The 20,142-nt window shown below is 34.5% G+C and overlaps 1 protein-coding gene, 1 long non-coding RNA gene and 1 pseudogene across 3 annotated transcripts; 2 read left to right on the top strand and 1 right to left on the bottom strand.

The window, feature by feature from the left end:
• Positions 1 to 5,459: 5,459 nt before the first annotated feature.
• On the top strand, positions 5,460 to 6,970 carry LOC105178404 (putative UDP-rhamnose:rhamnosyltransferase 1 pseudogene; annotated as a pseudogene).
• Positions 6,971 to 8,022: 1,052 nt separating this feature from the next.
• Positions 8,023 to 10,300, top strand: LOC105178238 (uncharacterized). The gene is made up of 4 exons (XR_849124.3): positions 8,023 to 8,183; positions 8,950 to 9,064; positions 9,414 to 9,564; positions 9,651 to 10,300. It is a non-coding gene; the product is annotated as an uncharacterized LOC105178238 (long non-coding RNA).
• Positions 10,301 to 12,902: 2,602 nt separating this feature from the next.
• On the bottom strand, positions 12,903 to 19,564 carry LOC105178236 (Pentatricopeptide repeat (PPR) superfamily protein). Of its 2 annotated transcripts, XM_011101665.3 has the most exons (5): positions 16,276 to 19,564; positions 15,165 to 15,309; positions 14,804 to 14,919; positions 13,344 to 13,410; positions 12,903 to 13,218 (listed from the first exon to the last, which is right to left on the bottom strand). In XM_011101665.3, exon 1 carries the CDS (start codon positions 19,338 to 19,340, stop codon positions 16,527 to 16,529), a length of 2,814 nt encoding a protein of 937 aa, XP_011099967.1. In that variant the 5' UTR covers positions 19,341 to 19,564; the 3' UTR covers positions 12,903 to 13,218; positions 13,344 to 13,410; positions 14,804 to 14,919; positions 15,165 to 15,309; positions 16,276 to 16,526. The 2 variants fall into 2 exon arrangements, with proteins under 2 accessions (XP_011099967.1, XP_011099969.1); XM_011101667.3 differs by lacking the exon at positions 15,165 to 15,309.
• Positions 19,565 to 20,142: the final 578 nt, after the last annotated feature.

Genomic DNA, 20,142 nt, shown 5'->3' on the forward strand with positions numbered 1-20,142 from the left:
ATCTCGCCAAATCCAAGATACAGTTATCATGTGCATGCGACTGTCATAATCCTTCAAGTTCGATGATTAATCCCATTCTATCGAAACTAAGGATCCTAATCATATTGACCAAGCATCCAATGCTTCTATATGACGATTCCCATGAATTAATTCAGTCAGCTCGATAACTTTATCAACTAACCCTCTAAAATTTTATGGACGCCCAACTTCTGTCGTCGATAAAATACATCACTCATCCAATGAATGAAATACTTAGTGTAAGTCTCTATAAAACTCTCGATACCCAATCTTGGGATTCTCAATTTGAAATACTTCAGACCAACTCTCACAAGTTAGTTTCATAACTGTCATCCAATGTGCAGCCTAACTAAATCGGTTATCTGGTAGTCTGTGGATATTTGTTGTAATGATAACACCATTGAATGTAATTAGTAAGTACAATAAACACATAGTGTCAAGTATGAATACTTACTATATTTATCAAGACAATATTACTTCAACAAAAATTGCTAAATAATTCCCAAAACCATCAATCATATTGACTTTCTAGTCACAAATTCTAATCAAAGTAGGATGGTAACATATTGGCAGTCTGACAAGGTCCCTCCTTTCCAAGGAAGATGGATTGTGAACTTTATGGTGCTATATTCAAGTCCCTAAATGCTAGGGGAGTTGGAATTCTTGCACGAAACTAGTGAAATGATTAAAACATGCCAAGCCAAGGTGATAAAGCTAAACCTAATAGGGAACCCAAAATATCCCAATGGTAATATGGGCCCAAAAACAAATAAGGCCCTTCAAAATCGACAAAGTACATAAGTCAGGGAAGATGTTGGATGAAGAACACCTGCATACATCACTTAGGAGGACAGATGTCATCCGTACAAATGGGGTTTCTATATATATACCCTAAGCATTTATAAAAGTTAAGGTAAGTATTCATGAGCCAACTCATATTACATTACATTACACAAACTTACGAATTAATCCCTTACAAGATCAAACTTGAGCACCGGAATGCTCACGTCGGGTATAGTTCGACACTTCCTTCTTGTTAAGGTTCAGAGCTTGTTGCTTTCCATCCAAGCCCAAGGGTTGAGCGACCTCCAACTTTTGGAGATTGGACCTTATTAACGAGCTTGCTGACTTCATAGCTTGGCGGATTATCTTTGCTCAAAATCTCACTTACCCTAACCAGACGAAGGCAGTGGCACATAGGTGCACAGCGAAACTGGGCTCTAAAATTAGGGGCTAAGGTATGCATGGGGAGTTGCAAGGGGAATGTTAGGCTATAATCCATAGCTTGAACAGCAAGGTCTTTGAATTTTCTACCTTGTATCCCATGTTAGCAATACTCCCCCAATATTTAAGTCGTATTTTGGATGTTAAATTCTCTTTTGTACGCTATATTACTAAATCTATTATTATAAAATGGTCTCTGACCCTTTTAGGTAGGCCCAGCCTAAACCACCCCAACCTTCACCTCAGTGGCTCACCTCAAATTCATCAGCTTGGCCCATTCTTCGGCTCAGCCCATCTTAGCTACCCGGCCCACTCATCTGACTCGGTACCTCTTTTACTTATGCTGCTTGGTGAAGTACCCCAATCCTATTTCACCGTTTCCTCATCTCTTTCAAAGATCTCTCTTTCTCTCTCTTCTCGATTTCTTCCTCCATTGCTCTTCTCGCTCTCTGATATTAATGTCTTCCCCTATATAAATCTCTACTAGTTTCTAATGATATTAAGAACTAGAATCCTTCTATCCCTTTTTGCCTTTCAATTAATAGTTCTTTCTAAACATATTCCTGAGTGGAAATCTGAGTAGTTTTGAATGGTCCTCTTTGAACAGAGCTTTGGTGGTTCTCTGAGTTTAGCAATCATGAGATGTTACCAGTCTTGGTGGTTTCGGTCTCCCCTCTACTGGATTTGGCACCTGAGCCAAATACTTTTTATTTTTAATTTACTGCTTCTTTTAGATTTGTAATCATTCGTTAATATTTATGTAATATTAGTCTGTATAAGGATTTTCTAAATGCACAATCTTCTGTAAAAACTAATTCAGAATATTAAATTAACTAGAGATAAAAAAATATTGATGATTATTCCCTTATTGTTTTACTAAATGCTATTCCTGAAGCCTATAGTGATGTTAAAGCTGCTATAAAATATGGTAGAGATGATGTTAATTTAGATACTATAATTAATGGATTAAAAAGTAAAAAAATAGACCTTAAAACTAATAAATCTAGTCAGGTTCAAAATGAGGTAAATCGAGAAGAACAGAAAAGTAAGAAATCTGAATATAAATATAGAAGACATAGTAAAGGAAGGAGTAGAAGTAGAAGTAGATCAAAGTCTAGAAATAGGGATGAAAGATCTAGAGAAAGAAGATGTTATAATTGTGGTGGTAAATGTCATTATATAAAAGACTGTAAAAAGCCAAAAAGAGATAAAAATAAAGAAGATGTTAATGTAATTACTGAAGAAAATTCTGGAGAAGTCTATATGGTTTGTGATGTTAATTCTGTTCAATCTTCTTTAAATATGAATGAACGGTTACTTGTTTCTGGTTGTACTTTTCATATGAGTCTTTTTAGTAAAATTGTCACAAATTATAAATATGAAAATTTGGGTTGTGTATCCATAGCTAATGAAAAACTTTGTGAAATAAAAGGTCTTGGTGACATATGTTTAACTTTTGAAAATGGTTATAAGTTAACCATAAAAAAAATGTAAGGCGCGCTTCCTAATTTATGCCATAACTTTATTTTTTGTGCTGCCCTAGAAGAAGAAGGGCTTGAGGGTAGATAGGAAAAATATTTATGTAAATAATGAAAGGGTCTATGGTTGTTTTTTCAAAGCTGAACGAAAAAGAAATTTATATGTTTGTTATGTGACATATGATATTCTTGCTGCAACTGCTCTGGAAAATGATAAATCTAGTTTATGGCGTAAGAGATTAGGCCACATCAATATAAAAGATCTAGAATTATTACATAAAGAAGGCGTCTTAACTGATAAAATAAACAAAATGGATTTACGTGATGATTGTGTACTAGGAAAACAAAATAAGATACATTTTCTTGCATCACCTCACCCAAATCCCTCATCATCATCTTTTATACTTGATTATGTTCATGCTAATGTATGGGGGGGACCTACTAATATTGCTACTCATGGTGGAAATATGTATTTTCTGATTATAATTGATAATTTTTCTAGAAAATTTTTTGTGTTCTTGATAAAACAAAAATCCGAAGTTTTTGAAAAATTCAAAAATTGGAACCTTAGTGAAAAATCTGACTAGTTAGTAATGAAAGCTTTGAGAATGGATAATGGTATAGAATTCTGTAATCAACAGTTTTCTGATTTGTGTAATACATTTAGAATTAAAAGGCATAGAACCATAGACCCCATAGCAAAATGGAGTAGCTGAAAGAATGATTGTATTTGAAATAATTTGGTTTTGACGATTGCATAATTAATTATAAAATTTTTTATTAGGGTAGAATTAATTTGGTTTGGCGATTGCATAATTAATTATAAAAATTTTTATTACGGTAGAATTAATTTGGAATAATTTATTTTAAAAGAAGTGATTGTTAGCGTAACATGTTAGTCCTATAAGATAAGGGGTTCAATATTTTTAGTTTTTTGTTTTACGAAATTTTTAAAATAGTTTTAAAATTGGGAAAATTCAACATATGTAATCTTATGCTTTACGAGATTTTCAAAAATGTCCCATAATTGAAAAAACTTGACATATTTAGTTTATATATCCTGTAAAATAGAGGATTGAAATGGGCATCAGAAAATACCTGCTCAATCACAGGGGAAACAAACATTTTATATCACTATATTTTGTATTTAATTTGTAAAGCAATTATATACTAATTTTTTTAAAAATAATTTAGTATTTGTTTAAATTAATTAATTAAATTTTGCTTCGCCGGTGATTGTTTCCTCCACACCAAACAGACCGCACACCCCTCCCATCACTCCTATCCGCCTGGCCAAGTTGGACTGAGTTGGTATAGCTTATTGACATGCCTTCCATATGTACTATTTTTATATATTATAGTTTACTTCCACATTAATTTTTTCTAATACAAATATCATTAAAAGTAATAATTAATAAATATAAAATGCAAAATTTAATTTTTAAGGATTAAGTTTTTATTTAACAGTAGCAATTAAATTTAGAATTGATTACAAATAACAAAACTTTCCTCGTCAAGTAAAACAATTATCGTCATGATTTTTTGGAAAATATAATTACATATATTGATATTTTAATGATAGAAATATAAATTAAATTACAAACTTAATACTTTGTGTAGCTAATGTAAGTGGGATGAAATGAATTTTTGGTCCCGTAACTTGACCATTTAGTATTTTTATTTTTTAAATTTTTAGGATAACATTTTGGTTGTACATCTTTTTCAATTTTCATAATTCAGTCCTTTTGTTCACTGGAGTTCATCTCCACCAACGATAAGGGTGAAATCTAGTGGAAAAAAGAACCGAAACCACTAAAATTAAAAGATATAGGCCAAAATACTATTCTAAAAAGTTAAACGACATAAACTACTGGCAGAAATAGGCCAATATGAACAAAAGCTAGCCCCAATTTTAAAGTGTCACATGAGAGACACTAGTATTTTTCTTTTCTTTTTTTTTTTTTTTGAGAGAGAGAATGGTGAACTTCGACAAAAAAATAACTAGAACTACAAATATTAAAAAGATATAAGATCAAAATACTATTGTAAAAAATTAAAAAACAAAAACACCAAATAATCAAAACATACATTTCATCCCTAATGAATGATATTAATTTTGCTCGAATTTCGCGACCTTGAATGGTGATCTAGAAGCTGGCTACTTACTCTCAAAAGATCGAGTGATGGTTCTTCAGAACAAAACAAGAACGTGAAACTCGTCGGGTTCGTCCCGACAACGACCCTCCGACACTCAAGTTAGTGGTGTTCAAAGTAAGAATGCACGATCTGGTTAATATAGGTCGAAAATGATAAGAACTCAGTTACCTCTGAAGCAGTGCATCGGTGTATTTATAAGACCCATGTGATTACTATTGTTTGGGCCACGTGTCGATATCTGAGGTATGGGCGTCCTAGATCGGACGATCCATGTATCAAGGTCTTCCATAAATAAACGGGTCCAAACGATGGAGTTCCGACCCGTTATCCTTGATGCGCAGATCCGCCTATACGATAATAAAAATACCCTTCGTTAAAAGTATTTTCGATATTTCATATTAAAATTGGGATTCTCCCTATCAGATATATTCATCACTTAATAGTATATGTTTTACACGTGAAACACGCAAAATGAAATGTTCTAGTATCAAACAAAACTACTGTAAAAAATTGGGTAGACATGATTACATGACTTGTGCAAAAATACTAGGACTTAAAGAAATAGCCCAACGCCATCAACTCTATGCGTACCCTCACAATATTCTCCACACATCCATGGCGGCCAAAGACCACCAACCCCTCCACATAGCAGTGTTCCCATGGCTTGCCTTCGGTCACATAATCCCATATCTCGAACTCTCCAAGCACGTAGCTCAAAGGGGTCACAGAATCTCATTCATTTCCACCCCGAGAAACATCGATCGCCTCCTAAAACTGCCTCCACATTTATCTTCTTCCATAGCTCTGGTCAAAATCCCACTCCCAAGAATCGCTGAGCTCCCAGAAAATGCAGAAGCCACCATGGACATCCATGGCGGACAAATGGACCATCTGAAGACAGCCTTCGACGGCCTCGAAGCCGGGCTGACCCGTTTCTTGGAGGATTCGCGCCCGGATTGGATCATCTACGACTTTGCAGCACACTGGCTGCCTCCAGTTGCGGCCGGGCTTGGGATTTCCAGGGCCTTCTTCTTGAACATCAACGCTTGGTTCTTAGCTTTTTTCGGACCAGCTGATGCCTTGGTCAACGGCTCCGACGATCGGACCAAGCCCGAAGACTTCACGGTCCCGCCAAAATGGGTCAAGTTCCAGACCAAGGTGGCTTATCGCCGCTACGAAGCTGACTGGATTTTCGGGTCGGGACCGGGTAATAAGACGGGTTTTTCGGATTTTATCGTCTCGGAAAAGTCATAATTGGATGTGAAGCAATTCTTGCGAGGCACTGCTATGAGTTTGAACGAGCATGGTTGGCTTTGCTTGAAGAGCTTCATCACAGGCCAGTCATTCCACTAGGATTGATGCCACCTAAAGTGCAAGATCATAGCATTAACAACGATGGCATCAAGAAATATGGACTTGGATCAAAAACTGGTTTGATCATCAGAACAAAGGGTCCGTAGTTTACGTAGCACTAGGTAGTGAAGTGACTCCAAGTCGAGATCAGCTCGTTGAGTTGGCCCACGGGCTTGAGTTACTGGGGTGCCTTTCTTTTGGGTAGTACGAAAAGCATCGGAGCCCGACCCCATAGAACTGCCGAGAGGATTTGAGGAGAGAGTAAGCGGTCGAGGGATCGTTTGGAGGAGTTGGGCTCCTCAATTGAAGATACTAAGTCACGAGTCTGTGGGTGGATTCTTAACGCATTGTGGGTGGAGTTCCATTGTGGAGGGACTCATGTTTGGTCACCCTTTGATTACACTGCCGTTTCTGGTGGATCAAGATTTGAATTCTAGGGTTGTTGTTAAGAATCAGCTAGGAAGAGAAATTCCAAGAAACGAGCAAGATGGATCCTACACAAGAAACTCGGTTGCTGAATCGGTGAAGTTCGTGATGCTCCAAGAAGAGGGAAGGAAATTCAGGGGGAGAGCTCAAGAAATGAGCACAGTATTTAGTGATACAGAGTTGCATAGTCGATACATAGACAATGCCATTGAGTTTCTTGAAAATCATGTATAGAAGTGGGGTAGGACGTTGGATTGCTTAGTTATTTACTTTGTACGCATGCATATTTTCTAGGGATAGTTACATTTACATCTTTGGACTTGTGGTCTGTTTATACATATCATTTCTGTTTTTTTGTATAATTATAAAAATTAACACTAACAGCAAAAAAAATAGAGATAGTTTGTGTGATGATGCTAAAGTTTTTAGGGGTGTGTGTGTAATTTATTTAAGTGATATTGTTATTTTGGTGGATATATATGTAATTATCTAAAAAGATAGGAGTAACTTGTGTAAACAGCCTATAGATCAAGAGCTGTAAATATAATTATCTCTATTTTCAAGTATGGAATAAGAACTGAATGCAATCTCAAAGTGTTTTAATTGATAGGAGTTCAAATAATCGCAGATGCAACACATGTTCCACATGCACTGCATGAACTAATGGAGTATTTTGCTCCTTTTTTACACTTTGAAGAAGGTAAATTGTTAATTTTCACATTGGAGTGTTTTGTCAATTTTTACCAACATAGGAGGCTAAATTGCAATTTGCCTATACTTTTTTTATTAATTCAAAGTTACATGAAAAGATCATTAGGTTATATTAATTAAAATTTAAATTAATTGCACACATTATTATTTTTGTTTTGAGATATATATTTTTAATATTATTATATATTAAATATTATTTTGGATGAAGATGAATGAGATGGTGATGTGAAAAATGATATATATATAAAATTTTGGAGCAATTTTGTTTCATAAAAAGAAAATACAAGATAATATTATCACACAATAATCATTGAATAAGGTAAATAAGATACTAAATTGTCATGAAATATCCCAACATTAATCATGAATTATCTAAGCCTCTTTAATCCCATCATAAAAAAGTAAAGAAGCCTTTACAAGATAAAAATCCTACCTTAAAATTAATCTAATTACAAACAGACCACTAAAGTTTAACAAAATTACATCCACCTCCCCTGCTGAAATTATATCCTCGTTGTATATATACTTGAGGAATTTATATATGACCGTTGGAGGGAGCATTAATGCTAATGATAAAAAAATAATTGAAAAACGAATTAAATGCCACGTGTTGAAATATGACCGTTGGAGGGAGCATTGGCCGGCGAAAGATAAAAAGACCCCTATTTCTATTCCTTGTATTTCAAAAACAAATGTCTGTGAATTCATTCATAATTCATTCCATTCCTGCGAATCTCCCTCACCTCTCGCCTCCATCTCTCACACGTTTGAGTGAGTTTATTTTCGATAAATGGGGATCCCGACGGAGATCACAAGGTACAAAGAGGAACCTGCGCTCCTTATTTGTTCTGAAATTAAGGTTCCGATTTCGTTTTTTTATGATTTTGGTTCTGAAATTTTGAAAGAGTTGTTGTGATTATGAGCTCTTTGAAATATGATTTTCATGCAATGTTCTTCTTCTTGTTGTTGTTCGTAATTTAATGTCCTCTTTGCTGTAGGTATATCTTCTTCATATTCTTTTCCCCCTTGTGGTTTCCTATTATGACGATCTTGGAAATGCAGGATAGATAGAGTGCTTTTCAGTTATTTGATTAGTTGATTCCAAGATACTTTTGGATTGTAGTTCCAATAATTCCGGAATTTGGATTTTAGTTTAAGGGATTTGGGTTGATAATCGTTGGTTTTAGGGTTTAGCGTGTTTTGGAGTTCATACAGAAAGTAGTTGTGAAAATTGGAATTGTTCGTAATGATCAGTACTGTAAGTTAAATTGTTGAGATCAGATGTTGTACTGTGTTTGGTTGGCTGGAAATTGGGTCTTGGGAGTTTATTGTTCTATTGACTTTATTTATATATATGGTATCAAAAATTGGAGTATTAGTGCTTTAATTTTCTTCATATCATGAAAAATACTATAACATTACTGTTTGTTGTTTATGTTTATGGAAGGAGAGGAAATTTGTGTAGTGTATTTAGTCTCTTTCACTATAAGCTTTCTTACACAGTCAAATAGTTTAATGTAATTTTGGTTGTGTGTATGCATGCTTTGGATATCTAACTTTCACTTTGCTTTTTTTCTTTAAGCTTCATCGGAGAGCAGCAGCACAGAAAAAACGGTCGACTCTCAATCACTTTGACATAGGAAAAGCCTCTTGGTAGATGCAAGTTTGGGCAACTATATCTCGCAAAGGAAAAGATGGTCAGTATTGTTTAAATTTAGATCAGTGTGATTTTCTTGTCCGTTGAGCATTAATTATGTGTGCTTTCCAGGATAACATAACTTAATCTAATATAAAAAGCCCAACCTCACCTCAATTAGTGTATGGAATATAATCATTTTCTTTACAGATTGAGTAGTAGCTATTCATTACATTCATGTAAATCTACTAAAATTAATTACTCAAATTTAGTCGTTGATGTTTTAGCTGATGAGGGGCATCTGGATAACTTAATATTTTGGAAGGGTTTAAGAAGATCATGTGATCTTTATTTTCTTACGTGATTCTATTTGCTACTAAACTGTAGTGTTCTTTTTGTCCTCTTTTCAGCAGAGCAATCACATTGTAGCATTAAAGGGTGGTATTTAAGAGCCGGCTGAAACAGTCTCAGGTTGAGCATCAGCTTCGCCACGACGTTGAAATACAGAGCGATCTTCCACATCCTGACATATGACGGCTCTATGGTTACTTTTACAATCAGGTATGATGGCTTTTCTTTAATTTCAAAGTAGATAATTACTTTATAGCAGACTTATGTTTACTTCCTTATAATTTCATAAACCAAAGGAGTATATCTGATTCTGGAGGGAGAACTATGCAAAGAGCTACAGAGGTGCAAATAAGTTTCGTTAATATCAGCAGATTCGGTAAATTTTGATGGAGGGACTTATTTGTTAGATGGAAGTAAACCTCATGGGTGCTAGATATAATTTTCAAATTACATGAAGTTTATGTATAATTACACAAGACCTCATGGAAGAGGAGTGTAATTATTCTTTATTATAATTATACTACTTATTATATGTTGTTAATGCTATTTTTTTTTAAAAAAAAGGGGTTGAGTGAATGAAATTTTTTCAAAGTAGATGATAATTTTATAGACTTATGTTTACTTCATTATAATATCAGAAACGAGTATATTTGATTCTGGAGGGAGAAGTCTACAAAGAGCTATAGAGGTGTAAGTAAGTTTTGTTAATATCAGCAAATTCGGTGAATTTTGACGGAGGTACTTAATTGTTAGATAAAAATAAACTTTTCGGGTGCTAGATATAATTTTCCAAATCACATAGAATTTATGTATAATTACATCAAACCTCATGCGAGAGGAGTGTAATTATTCTTTAATATAAATTATACTACTTATTATATGTTGTTAATATTATGTAAAAAAAAAGAAAAGGTTAAGTCAATGAAATTATTTGATGGTGCCTTCATGATATTGCTCTTTACTCATCAAATTACATGAAGTTTATGTAAACTACACAAGACCTCATGGAAGAGGAGTGTAATTATTCTTTATTATAATTATACTACTTATTATATGTTGTTAATGCTATTTTTTTTAAAAAAAAGGGGGTTGAGTGAATGAAATTTTTTCAAAGTAGATGATAATTTTATAGACTTATGTTTACTTCATTATAATATCATAAACGAGTATATTTGATTCTGGAGGGAGAAGTCTACAAAGAGCTATAGAGGTGTAAGTAAGTTTTGTTAATATCAGCAAATTCGGTGAATTTTGACGGAGGTACTTAATTGTTAGATAGAAATAAACTTTCCCGGTGCTAGATATAATTTTCCAAATCACATAAAATTTATGTATAATTACATCAAACCTCATGGGAGAGGAGTGTAATTATTCTTTATTATAAATTATACTACTTATTATATGTTGTTAATATTATGTAAAAAAAAAAAAAGAAAAGGTTAAGTCAATGAAATTATTTGATGGTGCCTTCATAATATAGCTCTTTTCACATTATTTTACCACATAGTTTATGTAACAACATCAAGGAATATTCGTATCACGCAAATATTCAATTTCCATTACTCTCTCATTTTCACATATCACCGTTCTCGTAAGCAATTTTTGACATAAAACATGTCCTAGCACATGTCCATTTGCAAACACAAACAACACATTATTCAACAAATAGAATATTTCAATGTATTTTCTAATTTTACTTTAATAACATAATCATTCAAATTAAATAATTCACCACATGTCCAATTTCATATAAATTAGTTCTAGTATAAATCACATACGTATTTAAAAGTAGTTTACAAGAAAAGAAAACATATATAGATAGTGCTAATTAATTATTTATTTACCTTGCTTCCACCAATTAATCGTTCACTTTAAACCATCAATTGATTATATTCTTCTCATAAGTTATTGGTAATAACAGTTGAACAGCTGCGGAATTTATAAAAGTGTTTCAAACATTTACATGTTTAAATTAGTGTTCAATTGTCCAAACTCAATCAATCAACGCTTAACAAAAACTTCACATATTTTTGGCCCATCACATGTTGATAAGATCAGCTCTTTCAAATATCAACTATGCCAAACTCAATTACAGCATAAATCAATTTTTCTGTTCTGTACTCAATTTTCCAACACTCCATCGCACCATTTTCTCATTTATCACATACTAATATTTTCACTTGATATAAAGCCAACTCAAAATCAACAGTTTTGAGAACTTAACACGTAATTCATATCTCAAAACTAGGTGTAGACGAGCTCAAAACATTAAGCTCAGAGGTCGAGCATATAATTTCAAGCTCGAGCTCGAAATTATAATTGAAAGAAAAAATATTTTAGAATATTTATTATTATATTCAATTGACAAGCCCAGATTATTTTAACAAAAATATATTCCTAATTTTCTTCAGCTATTAGATAATATAAAAAATCAATAATTAATATAAAATAAAAAATATATAGTACTAATAATGGGCTAACTTGTGATTAAGTTTATTTTTGTATAGAGATTAAATATATAAATAAAAATATCATATTTTATCATTAGCTAAATTTAAAATATGTAATATTACTTAATAATTATAATATATGGTTAATTTTGAAATTAAAGCTGATATAGTATTGAATATGGAGTTAAATACATAAAATAAAAATAAAAATAAAAAAGAAATTGAAAAGCTCATGAGCTTATGAACAGAAGAGTTTGAGCTCGAGCTCAAATTCGCAAACCAGCTCGACTCGTCTACCACCCCTACTCAAAACGCATAATGATAAAAGTAAATAGCAGTTCTTCATGCACAAATCATTTCAATCATCAGGTTCCATTTCACTAATTGCTCAATGCTCCCTAATTTTTGACAAGGGAAAAAGAGATCAGCAATTCATCTTGACTGCACTTTTGGCATACAAAATGATTGAAATCAGCCACTTACTATAGCTCATTTTCAGAAGAGCAAAGTTTCATCAAACCCTTTTAGAATCACCGATATATTCACTAAATTAAAAACAATAACTAGGAAAAAGAAAAGCATGTTTGATTTATCTATAGCTGCACAAGGAAACTTGGTAGAAGCCATCAATATATCTCTCTCTCTCTATATATATATATATGTACATGTTGTTTATCATAATGGCACGTAAAATCTGTTGTTAATACATCAGCTCAGAGCCCCCAAATTGCTACAACTTAGCTGTATTCACATCACAAGCCACGATGAATCTGCAGCTAAACAGTCATAACCATTACCTTTCAGTATATAAAATAGGACCACCAGTGGATCTAGTCCTCAATGCTTCCTCTTTGTCACATCCAATTCGATTTTTCATGGTAAATGAATTTTATTAGTATTTCAATTGAGAGTGAGTATTAAACGACCATGTTATGCTACTGAACCCTAATAGAACAGTACCAAGTCTCTGACTGCCTTACTCCGAGTGGGAGCGCTTCCACTCAAATGGGGTCACCTTTTCTTAATTTTTTCTTGCCAATGGTTGATCAATAACCTGGTGATACTCTCAGTTTAACAAGCAGCAGCATGATAAATGCGTTGTTTAACATAGCAATTTTCATCTACTTTGCATACAAATCACTTGATGGTGACGGTCAACGTTACAACACATTTACTTTCCATTTATGTTTTGTACACGTAAAACAATAGTGCTCCTTTTTGTACAGTGAAACAATAGTGAGCATTTTACAGCAAAAGAACAGGTAAAAAGAATATTAGTTACCACATAATGAAGGTAGTGAAGCAATTTGACCTCTCAGCATCGAATATCGGGCTCTCTGCTGCACAACTTTGCGAGTTGATATTGCAGAAAAATTATTCTACAGTTATCAATGTACTTGGTGAAGGAAAATCCCTACAAATAAAAAAATCAAGTAAGGTAGGCTCACTGACAAAAGAATAGATGGATATGTATTGATGCGCTATATCATCGTCCAATTTAAAAATTGATCAAGAGGCGAGAAATAATAACTAATTTACCTTTTCCAATTTAGTTGGAAAGCAACTTCATCTTTTATTGCTAAAAAGCTTCCATCTTAGGAGCTTCCTGCTTCCCAAAGATAGATAAGTATCAGATACACATATATATTGATGTGCATGAACTACAAAAATGATCACATCTAAAACGGGATAACAAGTTAACAATCTAATGATAGTCAATCTTACTCACAGTATGGATAATACATAAAAACCATAGTAGATGCCTTGAAATATTGAGCTCAAACGGATAAAGGTAGAACAATGTATATCAAAATAACCACCATTTCATTTTAACGAGATGAAATTTCCAAGATATACGACATCAATTAGAAGAATTTCACATTTTTCCCTTACACTCTACAGTGCAGAAAATGGACCTCTGTGATAAGATTATTGCAAGTTGGTATACATTTCCAAGAGCAACTTCATTGCTCAGTAGAAATGTGTTATGTCAACTTATCAATATTGTATTAGTTTAACCATTTTTAGCAGTAGCTCACTACTGCAACCAAATTCATTAATAGGTAATTGAATAGAAGATCAATAGTTCAGTACACCATCCATGTGCTTTCGAAAAATGGAAGTACACGGCAGAAGAAAAATAATCAAAACTTGCCTTTGAAGACTATGGCTCGTAAGAAATAATTTAGCCTAAGAAAAGTAGGGCTCCGTCTCATCCAAATTCATAAAATGGACAAAGAAACCTACTTCAGGAAATATATTTTTATTTAATCAGGTATTTGAACTGAAATTGGTTGGTTTTTGCAAGTATTGATTTGACATTAATAAGAACAAGAAATTACATCAGGCATGTATGCAAGTTGATCCAACAAAGGCATATTTACGGATTCGGAGCTAGAGTGAACTTTAGAACACCGCAGTATATCTTCAGACACTATTACACGCAGTTTTCCTCCTAAATATACATTACTTTTCTTGTTAGAAACAGCCACACATTAGGAGTCTAATTTTGCCCAAATTGATTGCCTCGGCCATCATTCCAAGCCTAAGTTACCTCTTAATGACTTTCCCACTGTTTAAATACTTAATTTGTTTGCCTCAATACCTTATCTTTTTTGTTAATAAGCTCCATAGAAAATTTGATACCCCTTTAACCAATCAAACTTGCCTTTCTCTCCCAACTCACCCTTGCCACCACTACCAAACATTTTCTTTGATTAAAGAATGCTGCAGGTACAGCGCAAAGGAAGTCCTTTTATTACTTCTTAACAACATTGTATCCGAAAGCAAAAAACTATATTCCCCTGCAGGAAATAAGGTCCGAAAATTGATGGCAAGAATAAGTCCTTTCTGATGGCTTCCATCAAGTATTTAGACAGTCAAAATAGATAACAAGACAGAGCAAAGTATTTGTTTCGTCACTGTGAGGGACTTTTGTACATATAATGCAAGAAAGACTAAACTAGTTTACCGTATAACTGTCTATAGAAGTACTTAACCTGTATCATTCCTTTTACATCGAAACCAGAATATGGCAGCACATCCAAATCTCTGTACCAGCAGTGTAAAAGATCAGATGCATCCACCACCGATATATCAGTCACTAATGCTTTGCCTGCAAGTCAAAATTGTATCAAATGGTCAAGCATTTTTTCAGAATAAATAGTGGAAATCTTATCGTCCCCTGCATATCCACGTTCTTTACCATGAAAACCGCATACAATTGCAAGGAAATATCAGGATTGATTCTTGTAACCCACATCCATATAGAATTTAAATTCATCAAGTAATCAATTGATTAAAATTTAGATAAGCAATGACAAGAAGGATAAAGAGCATTCTTATTCATGAAAAAATTACCTATGTTGAAAGAGAAAGGGGAAAGAGACACACTCAGTCAACCTTTCTCCTTTTCTCCGTTATATTCTTAATATGCAATTGAAAATCAAGCTTTGCTGCCAGCTGAATGGAATGGCATAACTGGTCCTCTGACTGATATTTAACCCTTGGAAATGTGAAAACAAAGCCAATCATTAAGCTTTGGACAATAATAAATGTATAGCAAATTGATAAGCTAAGCCAACTGTCGAGCTGATGGAACTACCAGCCGGAAGCAACTCAAGAAAGCTGATGGAACTACCAAGCCCCTCCCCAACTAAAGAGCCTCAAGGATGAAAGAGCAACTCATTCACTAACTACTCTCAATGTACTGGAAGTCAGTCCATCCACACGTCAAAAGGGTGTGAGATCAGTGTTTTATTCTTTTGGTCCAAAAGTCATGGATGCATAGTATAGTATAAACTTTATTTGGCAAATGACAGGAATAAAAATGCAAACAAGGAATGAAGGAAGAAATATATGTTTCCTTCAGAAGTGGATCCCTAGCTTCCCTTCTCAGGACTTGTGAGATTGGAGCAAACATGCCTAATGGTCTGCAAGTATTTAAAAAGAAGGGGCAAAGTAACTCATTATCTATTAGCTTAGCGCTAGCATCAGTGAAATACTTTCGCCACATAGACAACACAATCTCTACAAGGGCTAGTCATGTCAGCCTTTTAAGCTATCTGACTCTCTTACAAAAAGAGAGCTTGCCTATAAACTTCACCTCCCATTTTGTTAGCATATAGCATCACCCATCTTCGACAAATACACATTAACCATTGAAAATTTGCAACATACAGACATGCGATGTATCTGTGTATATTTATGAAAAGAATTATTTTGCTGCTAAACTTAATGACGAATATTTTTTCCCACATGCCAGAATTGACAAAACCTCTATGGATTTGTACGACTGATGAACAAACAACTTTTCAACAAGAAAAAGAGATAGAATGTCACAATTAATATGATAATATGCTCCTAAACAAGAAACAAAAGCAGTAAAAGAAAGAAACTATGAGAAGCATTATGAGGCATTGAATAAAAAACTACTATAGATTTTGAGAAAGAGGAACTTCACTGGCCTTACCTATTCTGAGATCTCCAGCTGTAATGGTTCTATGTCCTGGAAAAGCATCCTTGAAGCAGTACTTAGCTCTTTGACCACATCACCACATATCTTGTGGCAAAATGTAACTATGAGATCCATGCATTACACATATACCAGCATACAGAGGATCCAGTAAATTTACAGCCTTTGTCTGCTTCAATGAACATAACCACCAAAAATGTCTTGCCAATTCCTAGACCATTTAAGATGTGTTATTATGTGCTATCTGCCTACTCTCCCTCTCTTTGACCAAGAATTCCCTGTATTAACATTGCATGAGTTTGAGGATCAATTGTGCAACCACTTTTTTCCATGACATGAACCAGCTCAGAGCATCCATTCACGAACCCCCTCTTCAGCAAGCCATCAATTAAAACCTTCCAAGCCACTTCATCATAATTGTAACCACAGTGAAGCAGCCTACAGAAGGTTGTCTTAGCCTTCTCATCATTTCCATCGTCATATAACCCACAAACAAGCCGCTTAAAGCACTCCAAATGAGGTAAAAGTCCATGTGTGAGCATGACATCAATTAAATCCACAGCTTCCTCATACATTCTCATGTTGCAGCAACATTCTACTAGTTTGTTATAGATGTCTTCACTCGGAGATATTCCACATTGTTTCAAATGATCAACCAACCTCCAGGCTTCTTGAAGGCGCCCTTCTCTGCAGAGACCAGTAATGAGCGCATTATAAGTGTTTATATTCGGTGCACAACCATGTTCTTTCATTTTCTCAAAGAGCTTAAGAGCAGTATCATGTTCCATTATTTTCCACACATCAGCAATATTAATGGAGCCATCATTGGGAAATGCATCGAACCCTGTTCTACCAATATTTCCATTGATTAGCTTTTCATGTGAGAGATGTTTGATTAAAACTGAATAGGTATAGTTAGAAGGTTCATATCCAGCATCAACCATAGATTTCAAGGTGTCAAAAGCAAGATCGATAAATCCTGAGCGTCCATATCCATCAATGAGCACTGTGTAAGCCATCATATCTGGTCGGACCCCTTTCTCTTTCATCTTAGCCATCACATCCTCTGCTTCTTTCAACATTCCTTGATTGCAATAAGCAAGAAGGAATGAAGTATATGTGCAGACATCAGGATGAAGTCCCACAGAAATCATATGATTCAGAACTCTATAAGCACTGTCAAAGTCAAACTCCTTTAACATTTGCTCAATAATGATTGAGTAAGTAACAATTGTGGGTTTCATGCCGTCCTCCAACATCCTTTCAAGAAATTTTAAAGCTTCACGTAGTTTTTTCACTTTGCATAATCCATTAATCAGCACATTGTAGGTATATGAGTTTGGAAGGCACCCCTCTCTAACCATTCTTTCAAACAAAGCAAGGGCAGCATCCACTTTCTCCACATTGCAGTATCCATCAATAAGAGCAGTGTACATAACCTCATTCACCTTGATCCCTTTCTCTTTTAAGGAGTCAAACATGTCATATGCCCTATCCACACACCCTTTTTCACATAAAGCATTGATGAGAGTACCAAAGGTTAACTGATCAGGAACTACATTCTTCTCTTCCATTAAATTGAGTAGGCGAAGAGCACTATCTATGTCTCCCTCCTTGCATTGTCCACGTACTAAAATATTAAATGTGACAAGATCTGGTGGAATTTTTTCCTCTAGCATCTTACTGAGAAGTGCCATAGCCTTGTGCACTTTTTTCCCCTCACAGAATCCAGAAATTAACTCGTTATAAGTACGCACATTTGGACTACAATTTTTTGACTCCATCATGTCAAATATCTCAAAAGCAGTGTCAACCATTCCCTTCTTACAAAACCCATCGATCAGAGCGTTGTAAGTCACTACGTTAGGAAACAACCTGTTATCTAGCATTGTGCTCAATATTTTCCTTGCTTCGTCAAGCATACCATCTTTACAAGCACCATAAATAAGTACAGTGTATGTATGAGTATTGGGCTCACACCCTTTATCCTTCATTTCCTGGAACAAGCTCAAAGCCTCCAACCTCCTCTCTAAACCACATAAAGCATCAATTAGAATTGTGTAGGTCCGAACATTTGGGTGACAATTATCATCACCCATTTGCAAAAACAGCCTCTTTGCCTCATCCACTCTCCCAGCTTCGCACAACCCATGCATCAAGTTATTATATGAAACCACATTCCTTTGACAACCCTTCTGTGGCATAGTCATGAACATTTTACTTGCACTACCTAATTCGTTTCTCCTACAATGTCCCAAAATGAATGATGTGTAAGTATGTGTATCAGGCTTCAAACCAGCCTGCAAAATCATACTTAAATAATACTCAGCTTCACTCACATTTCCCAATTTACAATAGCCATTAATCATTGTATTAAATGTATATATATTTGGTGACACCTTATCATCCAACATCTCCCTATAAACACATTTCATGTCATTGATCATCAGAAATCGTGCCAGCAACATCAAAAGCGTGTTATAACACCTAAGACCAAGTTTAAACCCAAAATCACCATCATCACAACGATTCGTCTCGCGCAAAATACTCAAAACGAAGCTGGCATCCTCCTCCGTCTCACAACACTTAATCATTAAAATCCGGGTTTTCTCCGCATTCCGATAAGATTTATTCTTTATCAAAATGCGCAAAAGGGAAGCATAGGCTTGTACATTGGGTTTGAAAGTGGGAGTACGGGAGAGTAAATCGAAAAAATTAAAGGCAATCTGAGGATTGAGATGGGGATGCTGGGAGAGGAAAGATGAGAAAAGAGACGGGGATACAATGGGGATCAATTTTCTGAAAGAAGGGTGCTTCTGCCAATTCGGTTGGCAGAGGAGGGAAAACAGTTGAGAAGAGAGGTCAGTTACAGGCGAGTCGAGTTGCGAAATGGGTTCCGGCGTAAATGAAAAGGAGAGTTGTTTGATGAATGAGCAAAGGACAAAAACGGAGGACTGACCTGAGGCGAGGAATGGTTGTGGTGCGAAGGTGACAACGGCGGTCGACCGTATCATTCTGATGGGGAATCGGGCGCCGGCGGAGAAGCGGAAGACGCCATTCATGAATGATTTTGCTGTGTTAGGAGCTTGAGATTCATGAATCGAAGGAGGAGAAGAGTGGGAAAAACGGTCTATGTTGTCTGTTCGAGTTCAGCGGCTGCTGTGAGTAGGGATTGATGGTTGGGTCGGAGCAGCCAACTTGGGGCTCCGCCAGGGGCCGCGGCACTTGTGTGTAAATGGGACTTTCTACCCTTTTTTTCTTTTCGTTCCCTCCCTCGTTTTTTCCAGTCTCTTTTTACCTATCTAAATGAATTGTCGTTGCACGTCATTTATACGTGTATATAATAAATAATTTTTATATCAGTAAAAAAAAAAGAAAAATAGTAATATTAATAATAATAATAATTATTATTAATTAATATAAATTTTAAAAATTTGCATAAATTAGTTGTTTTATTATGAAGATTACTTTTGACTTCATATAAAATTAGTGAGGTATTGTCACTAACCTCCATTTATGAGTACGAAAGGATTTTTCGTTATATATTAGTAAAGATAAAAAGAAAGAAAGAAATAATAATAATAATTTATCAATTAATGTAAATTTTGAAAAAATGAATAACTTTTTTATTATGAAAGTTATTTTTAACTTACAAAAAATTAGTGGGGCAGTGTCACTAACCTTCATTTATGAGTGTAGAAGAATTTTCTTTATATATTAATATAGATATAACCAATCATTATAATATAATAGTTAAATTTTTAACCATACCTATAATGTGGGATCCAATGTTTATCAAAATATTTAATGGGGCTAAAGTAACTTACACGTGTTGAAAATATATATATATATATATATATATAT

Source organism: Sesamum indicum, linkage group LG9, assembly GCF_026168435.1.
Source record: "Sesamum indicum cultivar Baizhima isolate 11 linkage group LG9, ASM2616843v1, whole genome shotgun sequence".
Lineage (NCBI taxonomy): Eukaryota > Viridiplantae > Streptophyta > Magnoliopsida > Lamiales > Pedaliaceae > Sesamum > Sesamum indicum.